The sequence below is a fragment of the Salmo salar genome, chromosome 04 (assembly GCF_965601325.2).
Source record: "Salmo salar chromosome 04, fSalSal1, whole genome shotgun sequence".
Lineage (NCBI taxonomy): Eukaryota > Metazoa > Chordata > Actinopteri > Salmoniformes > Salmonidae > Salmo > Salmo salar.
The window spans coordinates 60,265,263-60,289,704 of NC_138294.1; the positions used below are offsets into that span (position 1 = coordinate 60,265,263).

The 24,442-nt window shown below is 46.4% G+C and overlaps 1 protein-coding gene across 2 annotated transcripts in view; it reads right to left on the minus strand.

Moving 5' to 3' along the window:
- LOC106603537 (UV radiation resistance-associated gene protein) overlaps positions 1 to 24,442 on the minus strand; it is a 142,962-nt gene that overhangs the window by 83,250 nt on the left and 35,270 nt on the right. For both annotated transcript variants that reach the window (XM_014197365.3, XM_045717107.2), the window contains exons 9-12: positions 21,792 to 21,876; positions 18,745 to 18,844; positions 18,445 to 18,505; positions 13,336 to 13,501 (exon numbers count right to left, since the gene is read on the minus strand). In XM_014197365.3, coding sequence (XP_014052840.2) covers positions 13,336 to 13,501; positions 18,445 to 18,505; positions 18,745 to 18,844; positions 21,792 to 21,876 — 412 coding nt within the window. The remainder of the gene's footprint in view (positions 1 to 13,335; positions 13,502 to 18,444; positions 18,506 to 18,744; positions 18,845 to 21,791; positions 21,877 to 24,442) is intronic.

A 24,442-nucleotide genomic window follows, 5' to 3' on the forward strand; every position in this document is an offset into this window, starting at 1 on the left:
TGGTTAATAAGTGATGAGCAGTAATGGACAGTCACTACCATCATGGGACTTTTATGAATTGTTTTATTCTGTGTTACATAATTCAACCCACAAAATGCATAGAGCATTTCATGTTTTTTTATTTTTTATTAATCGAAATCCGTGATTATTATTTTTAATCAAACTGAAACCGAACCGACCACAAAAAGCACTAATCATTCAGCACTAAAGGCAGATGCTTATTATTTAACGTCTTATTTAATTTTTAATTTATTATTAACGTCAGACCGACAGGCTCCGAGAGACTGCTTAAATAGTCAATTAATGGTACCCAAACTATCTGCACTAACTCTGTCGTGCACTGACCCTACTCACACTCACTATACTGTCACTCCCACACAAAACCCTCACACATACAAATACACTAAATATACATACCCACACACATACAAATACACTAAATATACATACCCACACACATACAAATACACTAAATATACATACCCACACACATACAAATACACTAAACATACATACCCTCACACATACAAATACACTAAATATACATACATATACACACACACACAGACACACACACACACACTTCTGCTGCTACACTGTTCTTCATTTTACTCTTATTATCATCTATCCGGATGCCTAGTCACTTTACCCTGCCTTCACATACAGTATCTACCTGAAATACCTCGTACCTCTACACATTGATCTTTACTGGTACTCCCTGTATATACAGTTGAAGTCGGAGGTTTACATACACCTTAGCCAAATACATTTACACTCAGTTTTTCACAAATCCTGACATTTAATCCTTGTAAAAATTCCCTGTCTTAGGTCAGTTAGGATAACCACTTTATTTTAAGAAGGTGAAATGTCAGAATAATAGCAGTGAGAATGATTTATTTCAGCTTTTATTTCTTTCATCGCTTTCCCAGTGGGTCAGAAGTTAACATACACTCAATTAGCATTTCGTAGCACTGCCTTTAAATTGTTTAATGTAGGTCAAACGATTCAGGTAGCCTTCCACAAGCTTCCCACAATAAGTTGGGTGAATTTTGGCCCATTCCTCCTGACAGAGCTGGTGTAACTGAGTCAGGTTTGTCAGCCTCCTTGCTCGTACACACTTTATCAGTTCTGCCCACAGATTTTCTATAGGATTGAGGTCAGGGCTTTGTGATGGCCACTCCAAAACCTTGACTTTGTTCTTTAAGCCATTTTGCCAGTCTTGAGATGTTGCTTCAATATATCCACATAATTTTCCTGCCCCATGATGCCATCTATTTTGTGAAGTGCACCAGTCCCTCTTGCAGCAAAGCACCCCCACAACATGATGCTGCCACCCCCGTGCTTCACGGTTGGGATGGTATTCTTCAGCTTGCAAGCCTCCCCCTTTTTCCTCCAAACATAACGATGGTCATTATGGCCAAACGGTTCTATTTTTTTAATCATCAGACCAGAGGACATTTCTCCAAAAAGTACGATCTTTGTCCCCATGTGCAGTTGCAAACCGTAGTCTGGCTTTTTTATGGCGGTTTTGGAGCAGTGGCTTCTTCCTTGCTGAGCGGCCTTTCAGGTTATGTCGATATAGGACCCGATTACTGTGGATATAGATACTTTTGTACCTGTTTCCTCCAGCATCTTCACAAGGTCTTTTGCTGTTGTTCTGGGATTGATTTGTACTTTTTGCACCAAAGTAGGTAAATCTCTAGGAGACAGAACGTGTCTCCTTCCTGAGCGGTATGACGGCTGCGTGGTCCCATGGTGTTTATACTTGCATACTATTGTTTGTACAGATGAACTTGGTACCTTCAGGCCTTTGGAAATTGCTCCCAAGGATGAACCAGACTCATGGAGGTCTACCATTTTTTTCTGTGGTCTTGGCTGAATTCTTTTGATTTTCCCATGATGTCAAGCAAAGAGGCACTAAGTTTGAAGGTAGGCCTTGAAATACATCCACAGGTACACCTCCAATTGACTCAATTGATGTCAATTAGCCTATCAGAAGCTTCTAAAGCCATGATGACGTTTTCTGGAATTTCCCAAGCTGTTTAAAGGCACAGTCAACTTAGTGTATGTAAACTCCTGACCCACTGGAATTGTGATACTATGAATTATAAGTGAAATAATTTGTCTGTAAACAATTGTTGGAAAAATTACTTGTGTCATGCACAAAGTAGATGTCCTAACCGACTTGCCAAAACTATAGTTTATTAACAAGAAATTTGGAGAGTGGTTTAAAAATGTGTTTTAATGACTCCAACATAAGTGTATGTAAACTTCCCACTTCAACTGTAGCTCCACTCTTGTGTATTCTATTCCTCGTGTTAGTAACTATTTAAGGTATTATTTTTTTTTTTTTACTTCGCATCGTTGGGAAAGGTTCATAAGCATGTATTTCACAGTTAAGTCAACACCAGTTGTATTCGGCGCATGTGATAAATGCAATTTCTCAAATCAGCAGGGAATGGATGGATCCTAAGTAATAGAGTTGAGAAATTGACAGAGTGATGGCAGAGTAGAGGAGAGATCTGGTGGATGCCTGAGGCATCAGGGCATTGGACCACTGACGATGGGGAAGCAGCCTGGAGCTGCCTGGGGAGCAGCCTGGTCTCACTGGCCCACTCTCAACCCATCTTCTCTGGATTACAGAGAGGTTTTACAGGGTAGCAGGGCCAGTCAACCACTTATACAACTGACCCATCTGGCACACCAGAGAATCCTTCCCTTTCCCCCGGGACATCCAACTGATTTGACCATTACAGTATTTCCCATTGTCCTCAAATGTTACTGTACGATAAAAAGAGAAGTGAAAGTATGTGCCTGACTCTAGTCTGTGTCCTGTCATTAAGCAACTAACTATTCTACCCCCTCCCTCGTGGCTGCTATGTGACCCTGAAAGGGGTGCGGGGGGGGGGGGGGGGGGGGGATTGACGGGCCTTCCCCTGGTCCCACATGGTCCATGTTAAGGGATGTGAAACAGAACGCCGCATAACAATAACCTCCTTCCTTTGAGTTTGCAGGTCCAGCCAAACCAAGGCCCTCTCTTAGCCTCCTTCCCTCCATTCACTGGCAGTCACATAGAGCACTTCCTCCCCCAGCCACACTACACTAGAGCCACGCATTGATGTGTCAATCCCTACTTAGGCGGTTATTTTCTTCAGCCTTCAATTTCATGAAGAAAATTAGGCAACAAAATGGGTTTCCCCTTAATATTCCTAGTAACAAATATGTATGAAGCAGAGCTTGGGTTTTTAACAGCCAGGCTCTGGTCTCAATCATACCGGTGACATCTGGATTGCATCTCACCTATTCAATCAGACACACTGAAGCTATGGAGCTGGGTTCTCTCTGCTGCTGGTCTGTAAAAGGTGGGAGCAACGTATCATTAGAGCTCATTGCATTCTGAGAATATTTTAGATGGGTGAAAGCTTCCGAGATTCCAAATAATGGTGCGTTGAAGTTAGGATTACTGCCAACAAACAAGCCAAGTGGAGTCGTCGCCATTTACCACCTTTTCCCTAAATACACCCTCCAGTCCCCACGCGGCCCCATTCATTCACTCTACACTGAATGAGACTTCTCTACCCAGGTGTAGAGGGAACACTAGTTCAGCTGTACATCGGTCTGCCTGCTCTTACTGTGGCTAAATGGCAACCTACATAAAAGCCAAGGCGGTCATTATCTGAGACGGCAGGTCTGGAGTGGAATATAACAGTAATGCCCTCGCTCTACAGGTCAAACATTTCTATATGGCTGGCACAGTCAAGAGAACCTAAATGGTTGTTAGGCTCCAATTAACAAGCACAAAAAAAGCCAAAAACCTATCACGCGAGGGATAGGAAAGTTTTGTCTTACTCAACTATATGATGGACTGTAGGTGGTGTTAAAAAAAAAAGTAAGTTGGCTCCTTGGGAATATGAACATGAGGAATTTTCACATTTTTAACTAGACTGGCAGGGTACGATGCAAGAGATGTTTGGCCTCCACAGAATCAGTCACAGTCAAACAACAGCTCCACAGTGGGGACACAGCTCCATCTAGCAGCGACCAAGCTTTGCCAAGACGTCACTGGCATCTGGAACACACTACTCAGAGAAAGTAGTACACAGACAGAAGAACGCCCCACACCACCCCATATTACAAGTGCCAACTGGTGACCAGAGAAGCATAGTGAGTGGTGGATGAATTGAGCACCTTTGGGATGAATTGGAACGCTGACTGCGAGCCAGGCCTAATCGCCCAACATCAGTGCCCGACTTGTGGCTGAATGGAAGCAAGTCCCCACAGCAATGTTCCAACATCTAGTGGAAAGCCTTCCCAGAAGAGAGGAGGCTGTTATAGCAGCAACAGGCGAACCAACTCCATATTAATGCCCATGATTTTGGAATGAGATGTTCCACGAGCAGGTGTCCACATACTTTTGGTCATGTAATATAATGGTGTATACAGTATGGACAGTAGTTGACTAGAAAAGGTTTGTACAGCAGAAGTTTTATAAGATGAACCATTACTAGAATACAGTATATACATATAAAGTGGGTAAACCAGTGTAAACATTATTAAAGTGACTAGTGTTAAATGACTTTGTACAAAGTACAGTCTCTAAAGTGCAGGGTAGAGTACCGGGTGGTAGCCGGCTACTAACAGTGACTAAGGTCCAGGGCAGGGTAGTGGGCGGAGGCCAGCTAGTGGTGACTGTTTAACAGTCTGATGGCCTGGGGATAGAAGCTGTTTCTCAGTCTCTTGGTCCCAGCTTTGATGCACCTGTACGGTCTCCGCCTGGTAACGGGGCGAACAGGACGTGGCTCGGTGGCTGAGGTCTTTGATGATCTTCTTGGCCTTCCTGTGACACCGGGTGCTGTAGATGTCCTGGAGAACAGGCTGTGTGACCCCGATAATGCGTTGGACTGAAGGCACCACCCTCTGGAGAGCCCTGCGGTTGCGGACGGTGCAATTGCCGTACCAGGCGGTGAAACAGCCCGACAGGATGCTCTCAATGGTGCATCTGTAGAAGTTCAAAAGGGTCTTAGGGGCCAAGAGTAGTTTATTCAGCTTCCTGAAGCCTTCATACATCACATCTGTATGAAGGGAACATTTCAGGTCATCAGTGATGTGCACGCCGAGGAACTTGAAGCTTTTGACCCTGTCGATGTGGACGTGCTCTCTCTATGGTCTCCTGTAGTCCACGATCAGCTCCTTCGTTTTGTTGACGTTGAGGGAAAGGTTAGTTTCCTCGCACCACTCCGCCAGGCCTCTCATCTCCTCCCTATAAGCTGTCTCATCATTGTTGGTAATCAGGGCTACCACTGTTGTGTCATCAGCAAACTTGAATGACTGAGCTGGAGAGGTGCATGGCCACGCAGTCATGGATGAACAGGAAACACAGGAGGGGGCTGAGCACGCACCCTTGTGGGGCCCCCTTGTTGAGAATCAGAGCGGGGGATGGGTTGTTGCCTAACTTCACCACTTGGGGTCAGCCCGTCAGGAAGTCCAGGACCCAGTTGCAGAGCGAGAGGTTCAGATTCAGGGCCTGAGCTTAATGATTTTTTATTTATTTAACCTTTATTTAACCAGGTAGGCCAGATGAGAACAAGTTCTCATTTACAAATGCGACCTGGCCAAGATAAAGCAAAGCAGTGCGACAAAAAACAACACATAGTTACAAATAGGATTTCTTTAAAGTACAGTCAATAACACACTAGAAAAATCTATACACAGTGTGTGCAAATGGAGAAAGGAGGTAGGGCAATAAATATGCCATAGTAGCGAAGTAATTACAATTTAGCAAATTAACACTGAAGAAATAGATGTGCAGATGATGATGTGCAAGTAGAAATACTGGTGTGCAAAAGAGCAAAAAAGTAAATAAAAACAATATGGGGTTGAGGTAGGTAGTGGGCTATTTACACATGGGCTATGTACAGCAGTAGCGATCGGTAAGCTGCTCAGATAGCTGATGCTTAAAGTTAGTGAGGGAGATAAGTCCCCAACTTCTGCGATTTTTGCAATTTGTTCCAGTCATTGGCAGCAGAAAACTGGAAGGAAAGGCGGCCAAAGGGGGTGTTCGCTTTGGGGATGACCAGTGAGATATACCTGCTGGAGCACGTGCTACGGGTGGTTGTTATGGTGACCAGTGAGCTGAGATAAGACGGAGCTTTACCTAGCAAAGACTACTAGATGACCTGGAGCCAGTGAGTCTGGCGACGAATATGTAGCGAGGGCCAGCCGATGAGCGCATACAGCTCGCAGTGGTGGGTGGTATATGAGGCTTTGGTTACAAAACGGATGGCACTTTGATAGACTGCATCCAGTTTGCTGAGTAGAGTGTTGGAGGCTATTTTTTAAATGACATCACCAAAGTTGAGGATCAGTAGGATAGTCAGTTTTACAAGGGTATGTTTGGCAGCGTGAGCGAAGGAGGCTTTGTTGCGAAATAGGAAGCCGATTCTAGATTTAATTATGGATTGGAAATGCTTAATATGGGTCTGGAAGGAGAGTTTGCAGTCTAGCCAGACACCTAGGTATTTGTAGTTGTCCACATATTCTAAGTCAGAACCGTCCAGAGTAGTGATGCTAGTCGGGTGCGGGCAGCAATCGGTTGAAGAGCATGCATTTAGTTTTACTAGAGTTTAAGAGCAGTTGGATGCCACGGAAGGAGTGTTGCATGGCATTGAAGCTCGTTTGGAGGTTTGTTAACACAGTGTCCAAAGAAGGGCAAAATGTATACAGAATGGTGTCGTCTGCGTAGAGGTGGATCAGGGAATCACACGCAGCAAGAGCGACATCGTTGATATATACAGAGAAAAGACTCGGCCCGAGAATTGAACCCTGTGGCACCCCCATAGAGACTGCCACAGGTCCGGACAACAGGCCCTCCGATTTGACACACTGAACTCTGTCTGAGAAGTAGTTGGTGAACCAGGCGAGGTAGTCATTTGAGAAACCAAGGCTGTCGAGTCTGCCGATAAGAATACTCCCCTTTGAAGAGGGGGATGACCGCGGCAGCTTTGCAATCTTTAGGAATCTTGGACGATACAAAAGAGAGGTTGAACATTTACATTTTAGTAATTTAGCAGACGCTCTTATCCAGAGCGACTTACAGTAGTGAATACATACATTACATTTCATGCATTTATTTATATATTTATTATTATATCTTTTTTTGTACTGGCCCCCCGTGGGAATCAAACCCACAACCTTGGCGTTGCACACACCATGCTGGCGTTGCAAACACCATGCTCTACCAACTGAGCCACAGGGAAGACCCTGAACAAACTAGTAATAGGGGTTGCAACAATGGCGGCGGATAATTTTAGAAAGACAGGGTCCAGATTGTCTAGCCCAGCTGATTTGTACAGGTCCAGGTTTTGCAGCTCTTTCAGAACATCTGCTATCTGGATTTGGGTGAAGGAGAAGCTGGGGAGGCTTGGGCAAGTAGCTGTGGGGGTGTGCGGAGCTGTTGGCCAGGGTTGGGGTAGCCAGGAGGAAAGCATGGCCAGCCGTAGAGAAATGCTTATTAAAAATCTCGATTATCGTGGATTTATCGGTGGTGACAGTGTTTCCTAGCCTCAGTGCAGTGGGCAGCTGGGAGGTGGTGCTCTTATTCTCCATGGACTTTACAGTGTCCCAGAACTTTTTGGAGTTAGAGCTACAGGATGCTCACTGACTTCCCTGAAAAGTTGCATATCCCGGGGACTATTCGATGCTAGTGCAGTACGCCACAGAATGTTTTTGTGCTGGTCAAGGGCAGTCAGGTCTGGAGTGAACCAAGGGCTATATCTGTTCTTAGTTCTATATTTTTTGAAAGGGGCATGCTTATTTAAGATGGTGAGGAAATTACTTTTAAAGAACAACCAGGCATCCTCAACTGACGTGATGAGGTCAATATCCTTCCAGGATACCCGGGCCAGGTCGATTAGAAACGCCTGCTTGCAGAAGTGTTTTAGGGAGCGTCTGACAGTGATGAGGGGTGGTCATTTGACCGCGGACCCATAACGGATGCACGCAATGAGGCAGTGATCGCTGAGATCCTGATTGAAAACAGCAGAGGTGTATTTGGAGGGGAAGTTGGTGAGGATAATATCTATGAGGGTGCCCATGTTTACGGATTTAGGGTTGTACCTGGTGTGTTCCTTGATGATTTGTGTGAGATTGAGGGCATCTAGCTTAGATTGTAGGACGGCCGGGGTGTTAAGCATATCCCAGTTCAGGTCACCGAACAGAACAAACTCTGAAGATAGATGGGGGGCAATCAATTCACATATGGTGTCCAGGGCACAGCTGGGAGCTGAGGGTGGTATATAACAGGCGGCAACAGTGAGATAATTATTTCTGGAGAGATTCATTTTTAAAATTAGAGCTCGAACTGTTTGGGCATAGACCTGGAAAGTATGACAGAACTCTGCAGGCTAACTCCTCCCCCTTTGGCAGTTCCATCTTTATGGAAAATGTTGTAGTTGAGGATGGAAATATCAGAATTTTTGGTGGCCTTCCTAAGCCAGGATTCGGACATGGCAAGGACATCAGGGTTGGCGGAGTGTGCTAAAGCAGTGAGTAAAACAAACTTAGGGAGGAGGCTTCTGATGTTAACATGCATGAAACCAAGGCTTCACGGTTACAGAAGCCAACAAATGAGAGTGCCTGGGGACACACAGGGCCTGGGTTAACCTCTACATCACCCGAGGAACAGAGGAGTAGGATGAGGTTATGGCTAAAGACTATCAAAACTGGTTGTCTAGCGCGTTGGGGACAGAGAATAAAGGAGCAGATCTCTGGGCGTGGTAGAATAGATTCAGGGCATAATGTACAGACAAGGGTACGGTGGGGTGCGGGTACAGTGGAGGTAAACCTAGGCATTGAGTGACGATAAGAGGTTGCATCTCTGGAGGTACTAGTTATGCTAGGTGAGGCCACCCCATGTGTGGGAAGTGGGACAAAGGAGGTATCTGAGGCATGTTGAGTGGGGCTAGGGGCTCCTCAGTAAAATATAACAATAACTACCCTAAACAACAGTATACAAGGCATATTGACAGAGCGAGACATAAAGCGATCACAGGTGTTGATTGGGAGAGCTAAATAAGGCAACGGGTAAGACAGCAACAGCTAATCAGCTAAGATAACAACAACGGGTGAAATGGCAATGAATGGGCAGAGAGGGTCAGTTAACTACACACAGGGCCTGAGTTCGATGCTGGGGCCGACAGATAAACAAAACAAACCAAATGGAGTACCGTGATTAATGAACAGTACAGCAGGCATCAGCTTTGTAGCCAGGTGATCATAGGGTACAGTGAACAGCAATAGATGAAACAGGGAAGTCGTTACACGCTAGCAAGCGGGAGACACGGCGTTCATAGAGTTAGCAGGCCGGGGCAAGCAGAAGCGTCTTCATCTACGTCCAACAAAGGCCGGTTGAGGGCACATCGGATGGAATTACGTTGGCAGACCAGTCGTGACGGATCTGCGGGGCTCCGTGTCGACAAAGGGTCCAGGCCAAATTGGCAAAAGCGGTAATGTAGCTGGAGTAATATCGCTTGCTAGCCGGGAGATGTGCCTGGCTCAAGGCTAACTGGTGCTAGCTTCGGGACAAGGGCATTAGCCACTATGGCCACTCAGTAGCAGCTAGCTAGTTGCGATGATCCGATGCAAAGGTCCAGAGCTTACGGTAGGAATCCGGCGATGTAGTGGCTTCTAGTGGTGTTAGTGAAGAGCCCGGGAGGCATCAACTGTGTAGCCAAGTGATCGTAGGGTCCGCTGAGTAGGCCGAGAGATGGGCCTGGTTCAAAGGCTAGCGTCGGGGCTGGGTCACTCGGAAGAAGCTAGCTAGCTGCGAGGATCTGGAATAATGGTCCAGTAATGGAGTAATCTGGAGTAAGGGGGGAGAAAAGCAGTCCTGATATGCTCAGGGTTGATATCGCGCTGTGCAGACTGGCGTTGTGCAGGCTGGTGCGTATTATCCGGGGAAAAAGCGGCTGGTGTACGAGCTAGAGGTAAAAGCCGCTCGCAGTGGCTAAATAGCTACAAGTTAATTAGCTGGTTAGCATCTGATGGAGGTTCTAACTAGGTCTAAAAATAGCAGATCCGTATCACATTGGGTGAGACGGATTGCCGGAAGGTATATTTAATTTAAAAATGGAAAAAGAGATTGAAATATATACAAAAAAAGACTAGATTTACATGGGACAACGACAAACATGTCTGCACTGCTATGCCATCTTGGATTGATGTATAATGACGTATAATGATGAGCTTGGAGGGGAACTATGGTGTTGAAGACTGAGCTGTAGTCGAAGAACAGCATTCTCATATAGGTATTCATCTTGTCCAGGTGGGATAGGGCAGTGTGCAGTGCAATGGCGTGGCGTCGTCCGTGGATCTGTTGGGGCAATATGTGAATTGTAGTGGTTATAAGGTGGTTGTTGGGTAAGGTGGAGGTGATATGGTCCTTAACTAGCCTCTCAAAGCACTTTATGAGGACAGAAGTGAGTGCTACGGGGCGATAGTAATTTAGTCCCTTCACTTTCTTCGGTACAGGAACAATGTTGGACATCTTGAAGCAAGTGGAGACAACAGACTGGGATATGGAGAGATTGAATATGTCTGCAAACACACCAGCCAGCTGGTCTGCACATACTCTGAGGATGCGGCTTGGGATGCAGTCTGGGCCGGCAGCCTTGCAAGGGTTAACACGCTTAAATGTTTTACTCACATCGGCCCCGGAGAATGAGAGCACAGCAAACTTGGTGAGCAACGGGGGTCCACGTCGGCGGCTCGGTTGTTTTCTTCAAAGCGGGCAAAGAAGGTGTTTAGCATGTCCGGGAGGGAGGGAGGAGTCGGTTTCCATGAGGTGGCTGGCGCTGGAAGTGTAGCTGGTTGGAGTGACGGGTGGTGGAGAACCCCTGGCTGTAGTTGTCTCTGATAACGTCTCACACTCTCACCATGTGCATGTTTTCGTTTAAGGGTTTGAATATATGACATATGGATGTGTGTGTGAAGGAATGCATGTATTTATTTACATGCCTTCCCCTATGTCTGACTAAAACAATGATGAGCAGCATCCATACGTGTATGTGAGAGAGTATGAGAGAAAAACAGAGATAAACACACTGGGAACATCTCATCCTTACATGGTTATTCAGTTCAAGCCCAGAACAGTCAAAATAGTTAGATGAGGCATTGGTTAGGGGTCACTGGGGGACTTATTGAGGTCCAAGGGGCTTGCTGAATGTCTACGGACCTGTTAGTTACTATGAGTTAATTAATTGGGCAAAATGAGGCTGTACACATTAGCTTTTCAAAGAACAGTCTGCCTGCTACCCCCTCAACCACCTAAACAGCGCAGAGCAGAAAACACATTGCCACTCTCTTCCTGTCCCACTGACATGGGACTCACAGCTGCTCCTCTTACAGTAGGCCTGTGTTGGTGTAGACAAGAGGGGGGTAAAATAAGCCCATATACCTAAACAGCCTCGTAAGGGGAACACGACACACCATATAATATTGTATTTCTACCGAATACTGGTGATCTCCATCTGCTACAAGCAAAGAATAACAGTTTAATTTGAGCAAGCTGTGCAGAACCGAAGATGACAGGCTATGACTGTATGTAGCGTGGCAAGATGCAATACAGACTGTGTTGCGTTTTCATTTCTTGGCGGTTGGCACTTTACTTACATTATAATTAATCAATCTAGCACCAAAGGGATCAAATGTGCCCACATGTATACTACGCCCAACAGTACAGTGTCTGATAATACCTATTTTCAAAGCATCTTGTTATTTTCTTTTTTTTTTTTTTTCATCCGATGTATTATTAATTCTGATGCCCATAATTTTTTTTCCCTGGTCGAGGGGGGTCTTGCCTGGCTGTGCACAGAATGTACAGGAATGTACAGGAATGTACAGTTGCATACCTGACAGCATATGTGCGCATTCCCAAACATGTAATTATCACAACAGGAGTTTTGTTGGAAGCTTGATGCATAGTTACCGGATCCAAACAGATGCAAATAATAATTTCAATACAGTGTCCTTACTGTAATTGTGGTGCCCGGTACAATTTAAACAGGATTTAAACAAGGAGGCTGGTACAGCCCAGAGGCAAGGCCCCAAGAATGTTATTCTTTCCTTGTGTCCATGGCAACAATATTATCCAACATATCCGTACATCTTAAATACCTCTCTCCATTCAGGTAAATCTGTCTAAATACAGTGTGGGTAGAACAGCGCCTAGCGTAGCCCCCTAGGGTACAAAGATAAAGGTACAGGCCATGGTGAGCAAAACAGGAATCTTCAACAATGTGCTTCATCATTATGAAAAATAGTAATGTCTACTGTCTGGGTTTTTATATGAAATGACAAAGGAACGTTCGAAACAGTGAGTGAACCTGACACCGTTTGACATGCTGCATAACATAAGGCTTAGCTGTCCAAAGTAGTCAAAAGTTTACTACTTGCACGGAATGATTACATCAAGCTTGTGACTCTACAAACTTGTTGGATGCATTTGTAGTTTGTTTTGGTTGTGTTATGTTTTGCCCAATAGTAACTGAATGGTGAATGATGACTGGAGTCATTTTATTTCTAAGTGAGTAGATAAGATGTTTATGAACACTTCAAAATGAATCATGATAATGCCATGATTAAGAACAATCACAAATGAATCATGAATAATATTGAATGAGAAGGTTAGAGATTTCAACAACAGGCTAACCTCTCACCATTACCAATAACAGGGGAGGTTAGCATGTAGTAAATTAGGTACTAAACTTTTGACTACTTTAATACAGTATAAGTGAATTTGTCCAAATGGGGGGACTAGATACATAAAGTGCTATCATTTCTAAATGGTAAAACAGATATGTATGAAAATACCCTAAAATAAGAGCTGGCATTCTGTACTGTTGCCTAATATGAAACATTCTATCTCAAATATAAATATTTACGTTCACTCTCCAAATACATATGGAGAGGAGAGTACATGCTGTCCTCATTTAGCTCCTACAGTACTTGTTATGACCAGGATCACAATGAGCTCTCCAGTCGTTTAGAGTTGATCTCTACTCAACCGCAAAATTGTTGGGTACTAGGAATCCATGAACTGGCTACAGTAGGATTAGCTACTGTCCACATTTAGCCCCTTTCTGCCGTTGGCACTTTCTTATGACCAGGATCAGTTCCCTCCATACTCCTAGTTTGTCATTTGTCAACTATATAATGAAAGAAATGTGTAACAGCATATGTGTGGAACTGTTAATGAATGGAAAATGCACTTTGAATACTCGATAATTCAAATGTTCAACATAAATAACAAAATATTGAAGGCTGTTGTAGGTTGCTTACTCTCTCTCCTTCTCGCTGAGCTTGTCTGTGATGGTGTCCTTGATGGAGGAGCGGGAACCCTTGTGGATGACAGGATACCTAAGAGGGATCTGCAAGAAGCAGCTGATCATCAGCACCAGGTGGGCCGTGAAACCCAGGGCAACCGCCACGCTCCCATCATCCTTCACTGTAGGAAAAAAACAAACCCGAGGTCATTCAATTTCTGTTTGAAAGGTTTACTGTGAAATGGTAGCAGAGGGTTTGAATGAAAAACTGTTTAATTGGATCTGATTTGAACCACCATGCCTGTTAATCACTTCAATGGCTGTGTTTTAATGGTTTATTACTCCAACACACTATAATGCTAAGACTAGAAACTGAAGCTGGTCAAAATGGCAACAATCATCAGTCTCAGTGTTTCATCTTTTCTTCAAAGCTTCACTTCAAAGCTTCACTTCAAAGCAAGAGGTCAGGAACGCTGTGACTGCATACTAACGCATTTGATATACGTTTCATATAAATTAAATCATATTGAAATGAAAGATCAAATCATGAAGGGCTAAAATAATTTCAGTTTCTATCCTCAGAATGCAAACAAAAAATAAAGGCATCACAAACTGGAAAACACTTTGGTAAGTAATCACACGGATAAAAAGCAGTCATTTATGTGGGCAAAGTGTTTTGAAAATGACAAAGTGTGTTTTTGGTGACGCAACACACATGAAAACTTCAACTGCTGTAGAATACTGTACCTAATTTACTTCAAAATACCTCATATACTTCAGAAATGTACATGAAAAGCAAAAACGTCACATAAAACTAGCCCCTCGATGGTCAATTATATTTTAGGGGAAAATTTGATGTTTCATCAACATTTGTGACTAGAAACAGGGCCGCCACCTGCAGCTGCTTTCTTTGACACCACATTAAGTTGTTTCAAGTTCACAACAGCAGAGCAGCAGGACATCACTCCAGGCGAAAAGCTGATGCTTTCCAAATTCCCAAATCATAGTGCTTTTGTCTTAAATGTTTGGAATAACAGACTGCTGCCTTCGTGAATCTCAGACTAGTGGAGCTTAAATATGGTGTGTTGGTGCATATCTACAAGACCCTTATTATATCATTATTGAGTCTGCAGCACCTCTGACACCAGCGCCGAGGCCATGGAGCTGACTATCTTTTAGACTGCCAATATTTTCACATATTTCCCCATAAAACTAGTTCTATCCAACATGAATGTCAGATAAAGGAAACATAAGTTTGACTGACATATACTGGGGTAAATGAAGAACCACAGCTAGGTCGCCTCAGATGACAGGTCAGACTTAGTCACCTCCTCTCCCCTCTCATATCTCCTCCAGCCTCTCCCCTGTCTCCTCTAACCAACACCCTCTATTCTCTACCTTCACCTTATCCAGCCTATCCCATCTCCACTCTCCCATTTCCTGTCCCCTGTCTCTTTCAGCATCACCCTTCTACCCTCAGTCTCCACAGGCAGGGATGTTTGGATTAGGCTGTGCAGCCCTGACCCCGGTGGGTCACTAATCTACCACAGCCGTCCCCTGTATGTCCCCCAACAACCACACAGTTCTGGACATGGTCGGCTTAACACTGGGCAGGACCTCCTCCCAGGGAGGGCCACACAGAAATCAGAGTGTCAAAGGTCAGGCCTCCATGATGAGGTAGGGTCAGGGAAGTGGGGTGCTGTATAGCTGTTATGGTTAAGGTGGTTAGACAGGATGTGTGGCCAGGCAGTCCCTCTTTCTCACCTCCTATAGGCCTCTGTCCATCACTCTCTGTTCTACAACACAGCCACACCACATGCTCCACATCCACATGAGAGGGAAGGGAGGACAAGACAGGTTGGAGGGGGGTTGGGAGTGTGTTAGGACGCCTCTTGTAGCCCTCTCAGTCTCCTAGTACACTCTCACACCACATGCTACGTGGTTTACTCACTAGATTTCCACCACCCCCGAAGCATGAAGCAGCCGCACACCTCCACAGGGGATGGGAAGCCACTCAACGCTGCAGACACAAACGACGAGCCGTCACGTCAGGACGGGGATGGAGGGGGTGCATGCTCACACCGGGTTTTGCGGTTGGAGTGGGGGTAGATCGCCTCGTATGAACCATCCTGATCTCGCGAGCTTACATTCTCTTTCACTACAGAATGTAAGCTCGCGAGATCACGATGGTTCGGACGAGGCTAGGGGGGAGGGGGGAGGCTGCTGCATCCAAGGATGAGCAGGGAGAGCAAATCTGATTTTCCACAACACACATAGGTGCGACATGGAGGAAATGTAAGCCACTCTTGAATCATCATCATCATCATCATCATCCAGACCTCTGCCGTGTAAAGACGTGCACACACACAATCCTCATCTGCTGTCCACAGTAAATGAGGCAGACTTCCGACATATTTTGCAGATAACACTATGCTGTATAAATAAGAAATTGAGATATGAACTAACAGTCCAGCAGAGGGGTGTGTAAAGAGAGAAACTGTGACTGAAACAGGAAGAAGTCCATTTCTGAGTCTCATCCCTACACACTACCTCCCAGTTACACATGGGTCTCACCACTCACTCCTTCGCCTTTTATCAAATAGATTTGCTACTGCGTCCTCTCTCCTTCATCCTCTCACCTCCTTTTGAAAAAGATAAAAGTTCATCGAGGAGAGTGAAAGAGGATTTAAATGTGCTTGTTTGAAATGAGACGGTCCTTCTCCACTCGCGTGTCATTAGGCAAATTACATTTACAGGGGTAGATCCCAAAATAAATGTGTAAAGTGACAAAAAAATATTGAGTAAGTTGTGCAAGACATTTTATAACTAAGACAATAAGTAGCATATTGTTTTTAAACGTGAGCATGTTTTTCTCCTCTGATACAAAGGAAGATTTCAAAACACTTCCACGGTAGGATAAACTTGTCCTTCTGCGCCAAAGGGAGGCGTTCGAGAAGGGGAGCTTCTTCCGTTTGCCTACTAACTAACTGACACCCTTCAAGAATTTATCGGTTTCTGGGTATCAGAGGAGAGAGGACAGACTTTTTCCCCAAATGAGAAAACCCCATTCACTTTCTGGTCCTTATAGAGTATCTTGGCAGCAGAAATCACAGACTCCAGAGGTCAAATAGACAGGAAGCAATTTCCACATTCTTGGATGATGGGGAGCACTTTGTTGGCCATGGACCAGCTTCCATTGACTAAAGGTTGATTCCAAGGAGTATGTTGAAACCTTTCCGGTGTTAGTACCTGGACTTTCTATCAGGGTATTTAATCTAGCCCAGTGGTCACCAACCGGTCGATCGCGATCTCCAAGCCATTCCTTGTCGATCGCCAAATATTTCTGTAAAAAACCCAACGATAAAGCCTTGCTTTCCTATTTATTTTTTATTTGTCTCGCGCTGTTGGCACAGGTACACCCGATTTAGCTGCCCTGCACGCCGGATAGGTGAATTGTTCCCCTTTTGAAATATTTCATATGTCTGAAGGTACAAACTCCGCTGCCAAGATACTCTCCCAGCAGGCCCGAGAGCAAATCAAGTAGGGCTGGGCGATAATGGCAAAATATCATATCACAGGATTTTACACATTTTGCAAGGTATTTGACTGTATATTATGTTATTGAATAATAAAAGTTGTAAATTTGCTTTATGAGTAGTGCATGACACTAGGGTGGCAACAAATATATTCTAAGTGATTTCAATGGGTCTTTCTACATTCTGATTGTTTTATACTGTTTAATTAAACTTCAACCAAAAACAATTTTGAGCATTTTCATCAATTTCTGCATTTCCTGTACTCATTTGAGATAATTTCCACTCTGCCACGTAGGGCTGCACGATACGGACAAAAAAAATCTAGACCTTATTTTTTAACAGATGTTCCAATTGTGATTTGACTTGCAATTTAGAGCAATACACTTGGGTGAACTGTTGGAATCATGGAAATAGAATGATTATTCTAATTCTAGAGTTAGAATATAATAGTGGGCACTTAAAATACAGTGTTGTTTGAAATGACAACAAATAAAATGCCAGGGAGGAGTTATTGTGACAGAGTAAGAGCAAGTGTTTCCTATGAGACACAATCTTTGGCTGCATTAAATGTTCTCTCTTAGCTACTTTATGTAGCTAACATATTCATACTTCACCTATTCCTCTCTGATTTAGAAGATACTGTTTCACAAACAACATGCTGATTTAGGTCTACACCAGCACTAGTATTATCAGGCTGTATAGCTTATGTTTGAGCTAACTCAGTACATTAGCTAGCTATCTAGCTAGCAATTAGCATTAGCATCTAACACAATTTAGGCCCAACTTCCTAAGAAAAGACAAACATGCGGTTTTCAGATGTAAGAAACACAAACTAATAGTGTAATTATAGAACACTAGTGGATTTATAGCAAAGTGAAAACAGCATCATTGCCATCAACATTGTTGCATGTGCTGCGTTGCCCATGCAGACTGAACGCAAGTGTCTCGTGGTCGAGGAAGAACAAATGCGCTCCTTGAGTGACAGGGGGCAGGGCTAGGTACGTGTGGAAAACGCCATGGAGAAAGAGGACTCAAGTAGTGGACTAAACTATAAATAGATATTACGCCGCGTGTATCACATTTAACAAACCAAACATTCAAATACCGTTATAGAAGGTCAATTAAAAACCAAAAACAGGTCCGTGCATCAATACCGGTATATAGTAAAATATGGTACAAAGCACAGCCATAAAATGAAGTGCAGCTATAGGCCTACCGATGGCCAATCAGATGGCTCAGATCATGTTCACCAAAAATCTGAGCATTAGATGGCTTGCATTTTGACTCAGAAAGTGATCTTGACCACTGATTTAGCCCATAGACACACAGCTGCCTCAGCCACTAAAGTCACACAGTTTCCTCCACCAGCTGCTACTTCTGAAACACTTGTCATTGAACCTTAGAGCAGATATTGTACTGTTGTAGTGCACTATAGGGAATAGAGTGCCATTTGGGTCACAAAACGTAGTGTCCCTACTACAGGGTCAGAAGTTTGAACCTTCAATAAAAGGAAACAAATGAGCCCAGTGTTATGCATGTCTCTGTGTCACTCCAAACCCCTCCATTTTCTGGTGAAATAGATAGGTTACCTTGGAAATCCTCTGAGTTGGGCAGCTTCACTCCACAGATGACATAATCGGACTGATTAGCCTGTAGGAAAATTAAACAAGAGTTTTATGAGGATGAGAATCCTTGAACCAAAAATACCATATTCAGAGCAAGAGCGAAAATGTAGCGTGAGGGGAAGGGAAAAGCTCAGAGAGCAAAGAGGGCACTCTCCTTAGAAATTGTAATGACCACTGACTATTTAAGCCATTCAGCTCTGTCACAGAACATTTTCAGACTGAAAATGTAACCGTGCGTGCGTTACTCAGGAGGAGGTTACTCACGGCCGTGGTGACCACGTCGATGGGGTAGATGTAGGACAGCTCAGAAAGGAGCTGACGGCAGCGGAAGGTGAGCTGAGCATTGGACTTGAGGAACAGCTCCCTGGGGAGACAGACACAGAGACAGTCACACACACAACCACTTCATGACTCACTGCCCCGACCGACACAAAAAGGACAATAACAGAGGAGGAAGAGAACAGAGGGAGGACTGGGGATGGAGAGGACAAGAGACTGGGTCAAATAGACAGAGACAAAGAGAGGCAGGAGGATAGAAAGGAGGAAAGGAAAATGGGTGGAATAGATAGATGAGGTGAGGAAGAGGAGAAAGGCAGAGGGAAGGTACGGTACATTAATATATACATATAATAGGTGAGGGAAAAGAACCAAAGTGGGGATGGGGAGAGATGTGAGGCGAGACCTGACATCTCAGCTGTAGAGAAAGGGAATAAGGGGTGTATGTAGGGGGATAGGGAGGTGGGGTGAGGGATGGATGGAGGGTAGCTATGGTGATCGTTAGTAATGAGGGGTGGCGGTGCGTTGATGGGAGCCTGAGGTTGAAGAGGAGAATAGCAGGGTTGTGTTTGTCTTGGCCCAGGCCTGGATGAGAGAGACCTAATGGCTCCGCTCTGAATCATTTCCACAGTAATTGTAAGAGCAACTCAAATTATCATAACTGCCAAACTACCCCCTTCCCCACCTCCACATTACCAGATTTGGCAGGGAGGGTAACTCACAAACCTGACTTGCCTAGGTGAGAAAGATGAAACATCTGGAATCATGTTTGTTTTCTCATGTCCACCACTTGACAGCTACTGGAGTCTGACTTCAGAGCAGTCTGAGAAGTCAGAAGTGTGTGAGTGAGAGAGAGAATGTGCATGCACAGTACTGTCTAAGTGTGAGTCTGTACAGTACTGCATGTCCCAGCACTGGGTGAGTACAGTTTTGGGGTAATGGGCCATCATTTCAGACACATGAAAAGGTGTTGGGGAGAAAATGATCATTGGATGTGAAATGGCCTTTCCTCTGTGTTCCTCATCTTTCACATGTACTCCTCCCCCCATCCTGCTATGCCTGCCTGCCGTGCCTCCCTGCCTGCCGTGCCTGCCTGCCGTGCGTCCCTGCATGCCTGCTGTCCCTCCGTGCCTCCCTGCCTGCCTGCCTGCCTCCGTGCCTCCCTGCCTGCCTGCCGTGCGTCCCTGCCTGCCTGCCTGCCTGCCGTGCCTGCCTGCCTGCCGTGCCTCCGTGCCTGCCTGCCTCCCTGCCTGCCTGCCTGCCGTGCCTGCCTGCCTCCCTGCCTGCCTCCCTGCCTGCCGTGCCTCCCTGCCTCCCTGCCTGCCTGCCGTGCCTCCCTGCCTGCCTGCCGTGCCTCCCTGCCTGCCGTCCCTCCCTGCCTCCCTGCCTGCCTGCCGTGCCTCCCTGCCTGCCTGCCTGCCGTGCCTCCCTGCCTGCCTGCCTGCCGTGCCTCCCTGCCTGCCTGCCTGCCGTGCCTCCCTGCCTGCCTGCCTGCCGTGCCTCCCTGCCTGCCTGCCGTGCCTCCCTGCCTGCCTGCCTGCCGTGCCTCCCTGCCTGCCTGCCGTGCCTCCCTGCCTGTCTGCCGTGCCTCCCTGCCTGCCTGCCTGCCGTGCCTCCCTGCCGTGCCTCCCTGCCTGCCTGCCGTGCCTCCCTGCCTGCCTGCCGTGCCTCCCTGCCGTGCCTCCCAGCCTGCCTGCCGTGCCTCCGTGCGTCCCTGCCTGCCTGCCGTGCCTCCGTGCGTCCCTGCCTGCCTGCCGTGCCTCCGTGCCTCCGTGCGTCCCTGCCTGCCTGCCTGCCGTGCCTCCGTGCGTCCCTGCCTGCCTGCCTGCGTCCCTGCCTGCCTGCCTGCCTGCCTGCCGTGCCTCCGTGCGTCCCTGCCTGCCGTGCCTCCGTGCGTCCCTGCCTGCCTGCCGTGCGTCCCTGCCTGCCTGCCGTGCGTCCCTGCCTGCCAGGCCTGCCGTGCGTCCCTGCCTGCCTGCCGTGCCTCCGTGCGTCCCTGCCTGCCTGCCGTGCCTGCCGTGCCTCCGTGCGTCCCTGCCTGCCTGCCTGCCGTGCCTCCGTGCGTCCCTGCCTGCCTGCCTGCCGTGCCTCCGTGCGTCCCTGCCTGCCTGCCTGCCTGCCGTGCCTCCGTGCGTCCCTGCCTGCCTGCCTGCCTGCCGTGCCTCCGTGCGTCCCTGCCTGCCTGCCTGCCGTGCCTCCGTGCGTCCCTGCCTGCCTGCCTGCCGTGCCTCCGTGCGTCCCTGCCTGCCTGCCGTGCCTCCGTGCGTCCCTGCCTGCCTGCCGTGCCTCCGTGCGTCCCTGCCTGCCTGCTGTGCCTCCGTGCGTCCCTGCCTGCCTGCCGACTCAGAAGATCCAGATCCTTCCTAGAAACCTCCCATCTCAGTACTGCAGAATTAACTGTTCTGGTCCATATGCAAGACCCTCCAATCCCCCATTTAAACCCAAATCACCAGACAGACACACTTCCAGGAACATGCTTATTACATGAACTCAGCAACTCTCTCTAACAAACACTTTTTTCCACCTACTGAACTTTACATACACATTTTTCCAGGTGTAGATGTTAGGCAGATGCATGAATCAAAGTCAATTTCCTTGTTTACATGATGCATTGGTGGGTATCTTTTCATCCTGCCCAGCCAGCTAGTGTTTATACTGTAGCATTGTGCTTTTACTCCTGTTCTGGTCCCATCACCGCCAGGTAGCCAGACAACCAAACTGTGTATATACAGGGTCGACACACTGTGTGCAACCCTGCAGGCAAAGGCAAACACATCAGACTGGTCTTTGACGCAATCTGCTTACTCTCGCTCAGGCTAATAACACAAATAGGCAGTGCCGAGCCAACATCCCGTCTTTGTAAGCAGTTTGTAATCTCCCAGCATTTAGAACCATTGACAGCATATTAGAACACGCCATTCTGTGGGGCTTGGGTAATTTCTAGCAGATGCCTGCTAAGGGTAAAGATGGCACGGTGAACGAACTGGAGCGTGTGCGTGTAAAAATATATACTTTAATTACAGATTGACACTTACCTTTTGGCAGTGCATTCTTTCTGCTGCTCTGTTAACGACTCCCTCTCCATCTCCAGACTCCGGTGTTTGGTGGAGAATGCTTCCTCTAGGGAGTGACAAGGGAGGATGAGAGAGAGGGAGAGAGAAAGATAAGAGAGAGACAGAGAGAGAGAGCAATAAGAGAAAAGAGACAAAAGAGGGAAAGGAAGGGAGCGATGAATATGAGAGAGATAGAGAGAGTGATAGCGAAAGAAATGAAAGCAACAGGGAGATAGAGAGAGAAAATGAGGTGGTAAATTACCAGGTGTGTTCTGTTCTAGTAAATTTGCACTAGTGTCTGGGTGTGATTATTCAAATCCAAACTTTGTCACATCCGCCAAATACAACAGAATACCAAATACCTTACCGTGAAATGCTTACTTGCCAGCCCTTAACCAACAATGCAGTTAAGAAAAATAAGAGTTAAGAAAATGTTTACCAAATAAACGAAAGTCAAAAAAATAAGAGCAACAATAAAATAACAATAACGAGGCTGTATACAGGGGGTACCGGTACCGAGTCAATGTCCGAGGGTACAGGTTAGTCCAGGTAATTGAGGTAATATGTACATGTAGGTCGGGGTAAAGTGACTAAGCATAGATAAGAGAGAGTAGCAGCAGCATAACAAAACAAAAATGGGGGGGAGGGTCAACGCAAATAGTCTGGGTAGCCATTTGATTAGCTGTTGACCAGTCTTATGGCTTGGGGTGGACGCTCATAAGAAGCCTTTTGGACCAAGACTTGCCGTGCGGTAGCAGAGAAAACAGTCTATGACCAGGGTGGCTGGAGTCTTGGCAATTTTTAGGGCCTTCCTCTGACACCGCCTAATATAGAGGTCATGGATGGCAGGAAGCTTGACCCTAGTGAGGTACTGGGCCATATGCACTACCCTCTGTAGAGCCTTGCGGTCGGAGGCCGAGCAGTTGCCATAACAGGCGGTGATGCAACCGGTCAGGATGCTCTTGATGGTGGAGCTGTAGAACTTTTTAAGGATCTGAGGACCCATGCCAAATCTTTTCAGTCTCCTGAGGGGGAATAGGCTTTGTCATGCCCTCTTCACAACTATCTTGGCGTGATAGTTTGTTGGTGATGTGGACACCATGGAACTTGAAGCTCACAACCTGCTCCACTACAACCCCGTCTATGAGAATGGGGGTGTCCTCCTTTTCCTGTAGTCCACGATCATCTCCTTGATATGTTGTTGCCTACCCTTACTACCGGGGGGAGGTGGCCCGTCAGGAAGTATAGGATCCAGTTGCAGAGGGAGGTGTTTAGTCAGTCATCCAGAATAGCTGGTGCTCTCATGCATGCTTCAGTGTTGCTTGCCTCGAAGCGCACGTAGAAATCATTTAGCTCATCTGGTCGGCTCGTTTCACTGGACAGTTCGCGGCTGGGCTTCCCTTTGTATTCCGTAATAGTTTGCAAGCCCTACCACATCTGGCGAGTGTCAGAGCGGGATTTCTTATAAGCGTCCGGATTAGTGTCCCGCTCCTTGAAAGCGGCAGCTCTAGCCTTAAGCTCAATGCAGATGTTGCCTGTAATCCATGGCTTCTGGTTGGGATATCTATGTACGGTCACAGTGGGGACGACGTTGTCGATGTACTTATTGATGAAGCCGATGACTGAGGTGGTATAGTCCTCAATGCCATTTGATGAATCCCGGAACATATTCCAGTCTGTGCTAGCAAAACAGTCCTGTAGCGTAGCATCCTCGTCATCTGACCACTTCCATATTGAGCGAGTCACTTGTACTTCCTGCTTTAGTTTTTGCTTGTAAGCAGGAATCAAGAGGCTGGAATTATGGTCAGATTTGCCAAATGGAGGACGGGGGAGAACTTTTTTTCTCTGGTTGCACGTGACATGCTGGTAGAAATGAGGTAAAACGGATTTAAGTTTAACTGCATTAAAGTCCCCGGCCACTAGGAGCGCCACTTCTGGATGAGCATTTTCTTGTTTGCTTATGGCCTTATAGAGTTACTTGTTGGTAAATAGACGGCTATGAATAATACAGATGAGAACTCTCTTGGTAGATAGTGTGGTCTACATAAGGTACTCTACCTCAGGCAAGCAATACCTCGAGACTTCTTTAATATTAGACATTTTACATTTAAGTCATTTAGCAGACGCTCTTATCCAGAGCGACTTACAAATTGGTGCATTCACCATATGATATCCAGTGGAACAACCACTTTACAATAGTGCATCTAAATCTTTTAAGGGGGGGGTAGAAGGATTACTTTATCCTATCCTAGGTATTCCTTAAAGAGGTGGGGTTTCAGGTGTCTCCGGAAGGTGGTGATTGACTCCGCTGTCCTGGCGTCGTGAGGGAGCTTGTTCCACCATTGGGGTGCCAGAGCAGCGAACCGTTTTGACTGGGCTGAGCGGGAGCTGTGCTTCCTCAAGAGGTAGGGAGGCGAGCAGGCCAGAGGTGGATGAACACAGTGCCCTTGTTTGGGTGTAGGGCCTGATCAGAGCCTGAAGGTACGGAGGTGCCGTTCCCCTCACAGCTCCGTAGGCAAGCACCATGGTCTTGTAGCGGATGCGAGCTTCAACTGGAAGCCAGTGGAGAGAGCGGAGGAGCGGGGTGACATCACGCACCAGCTGTTATTGACAAATAGACACACACACCCACC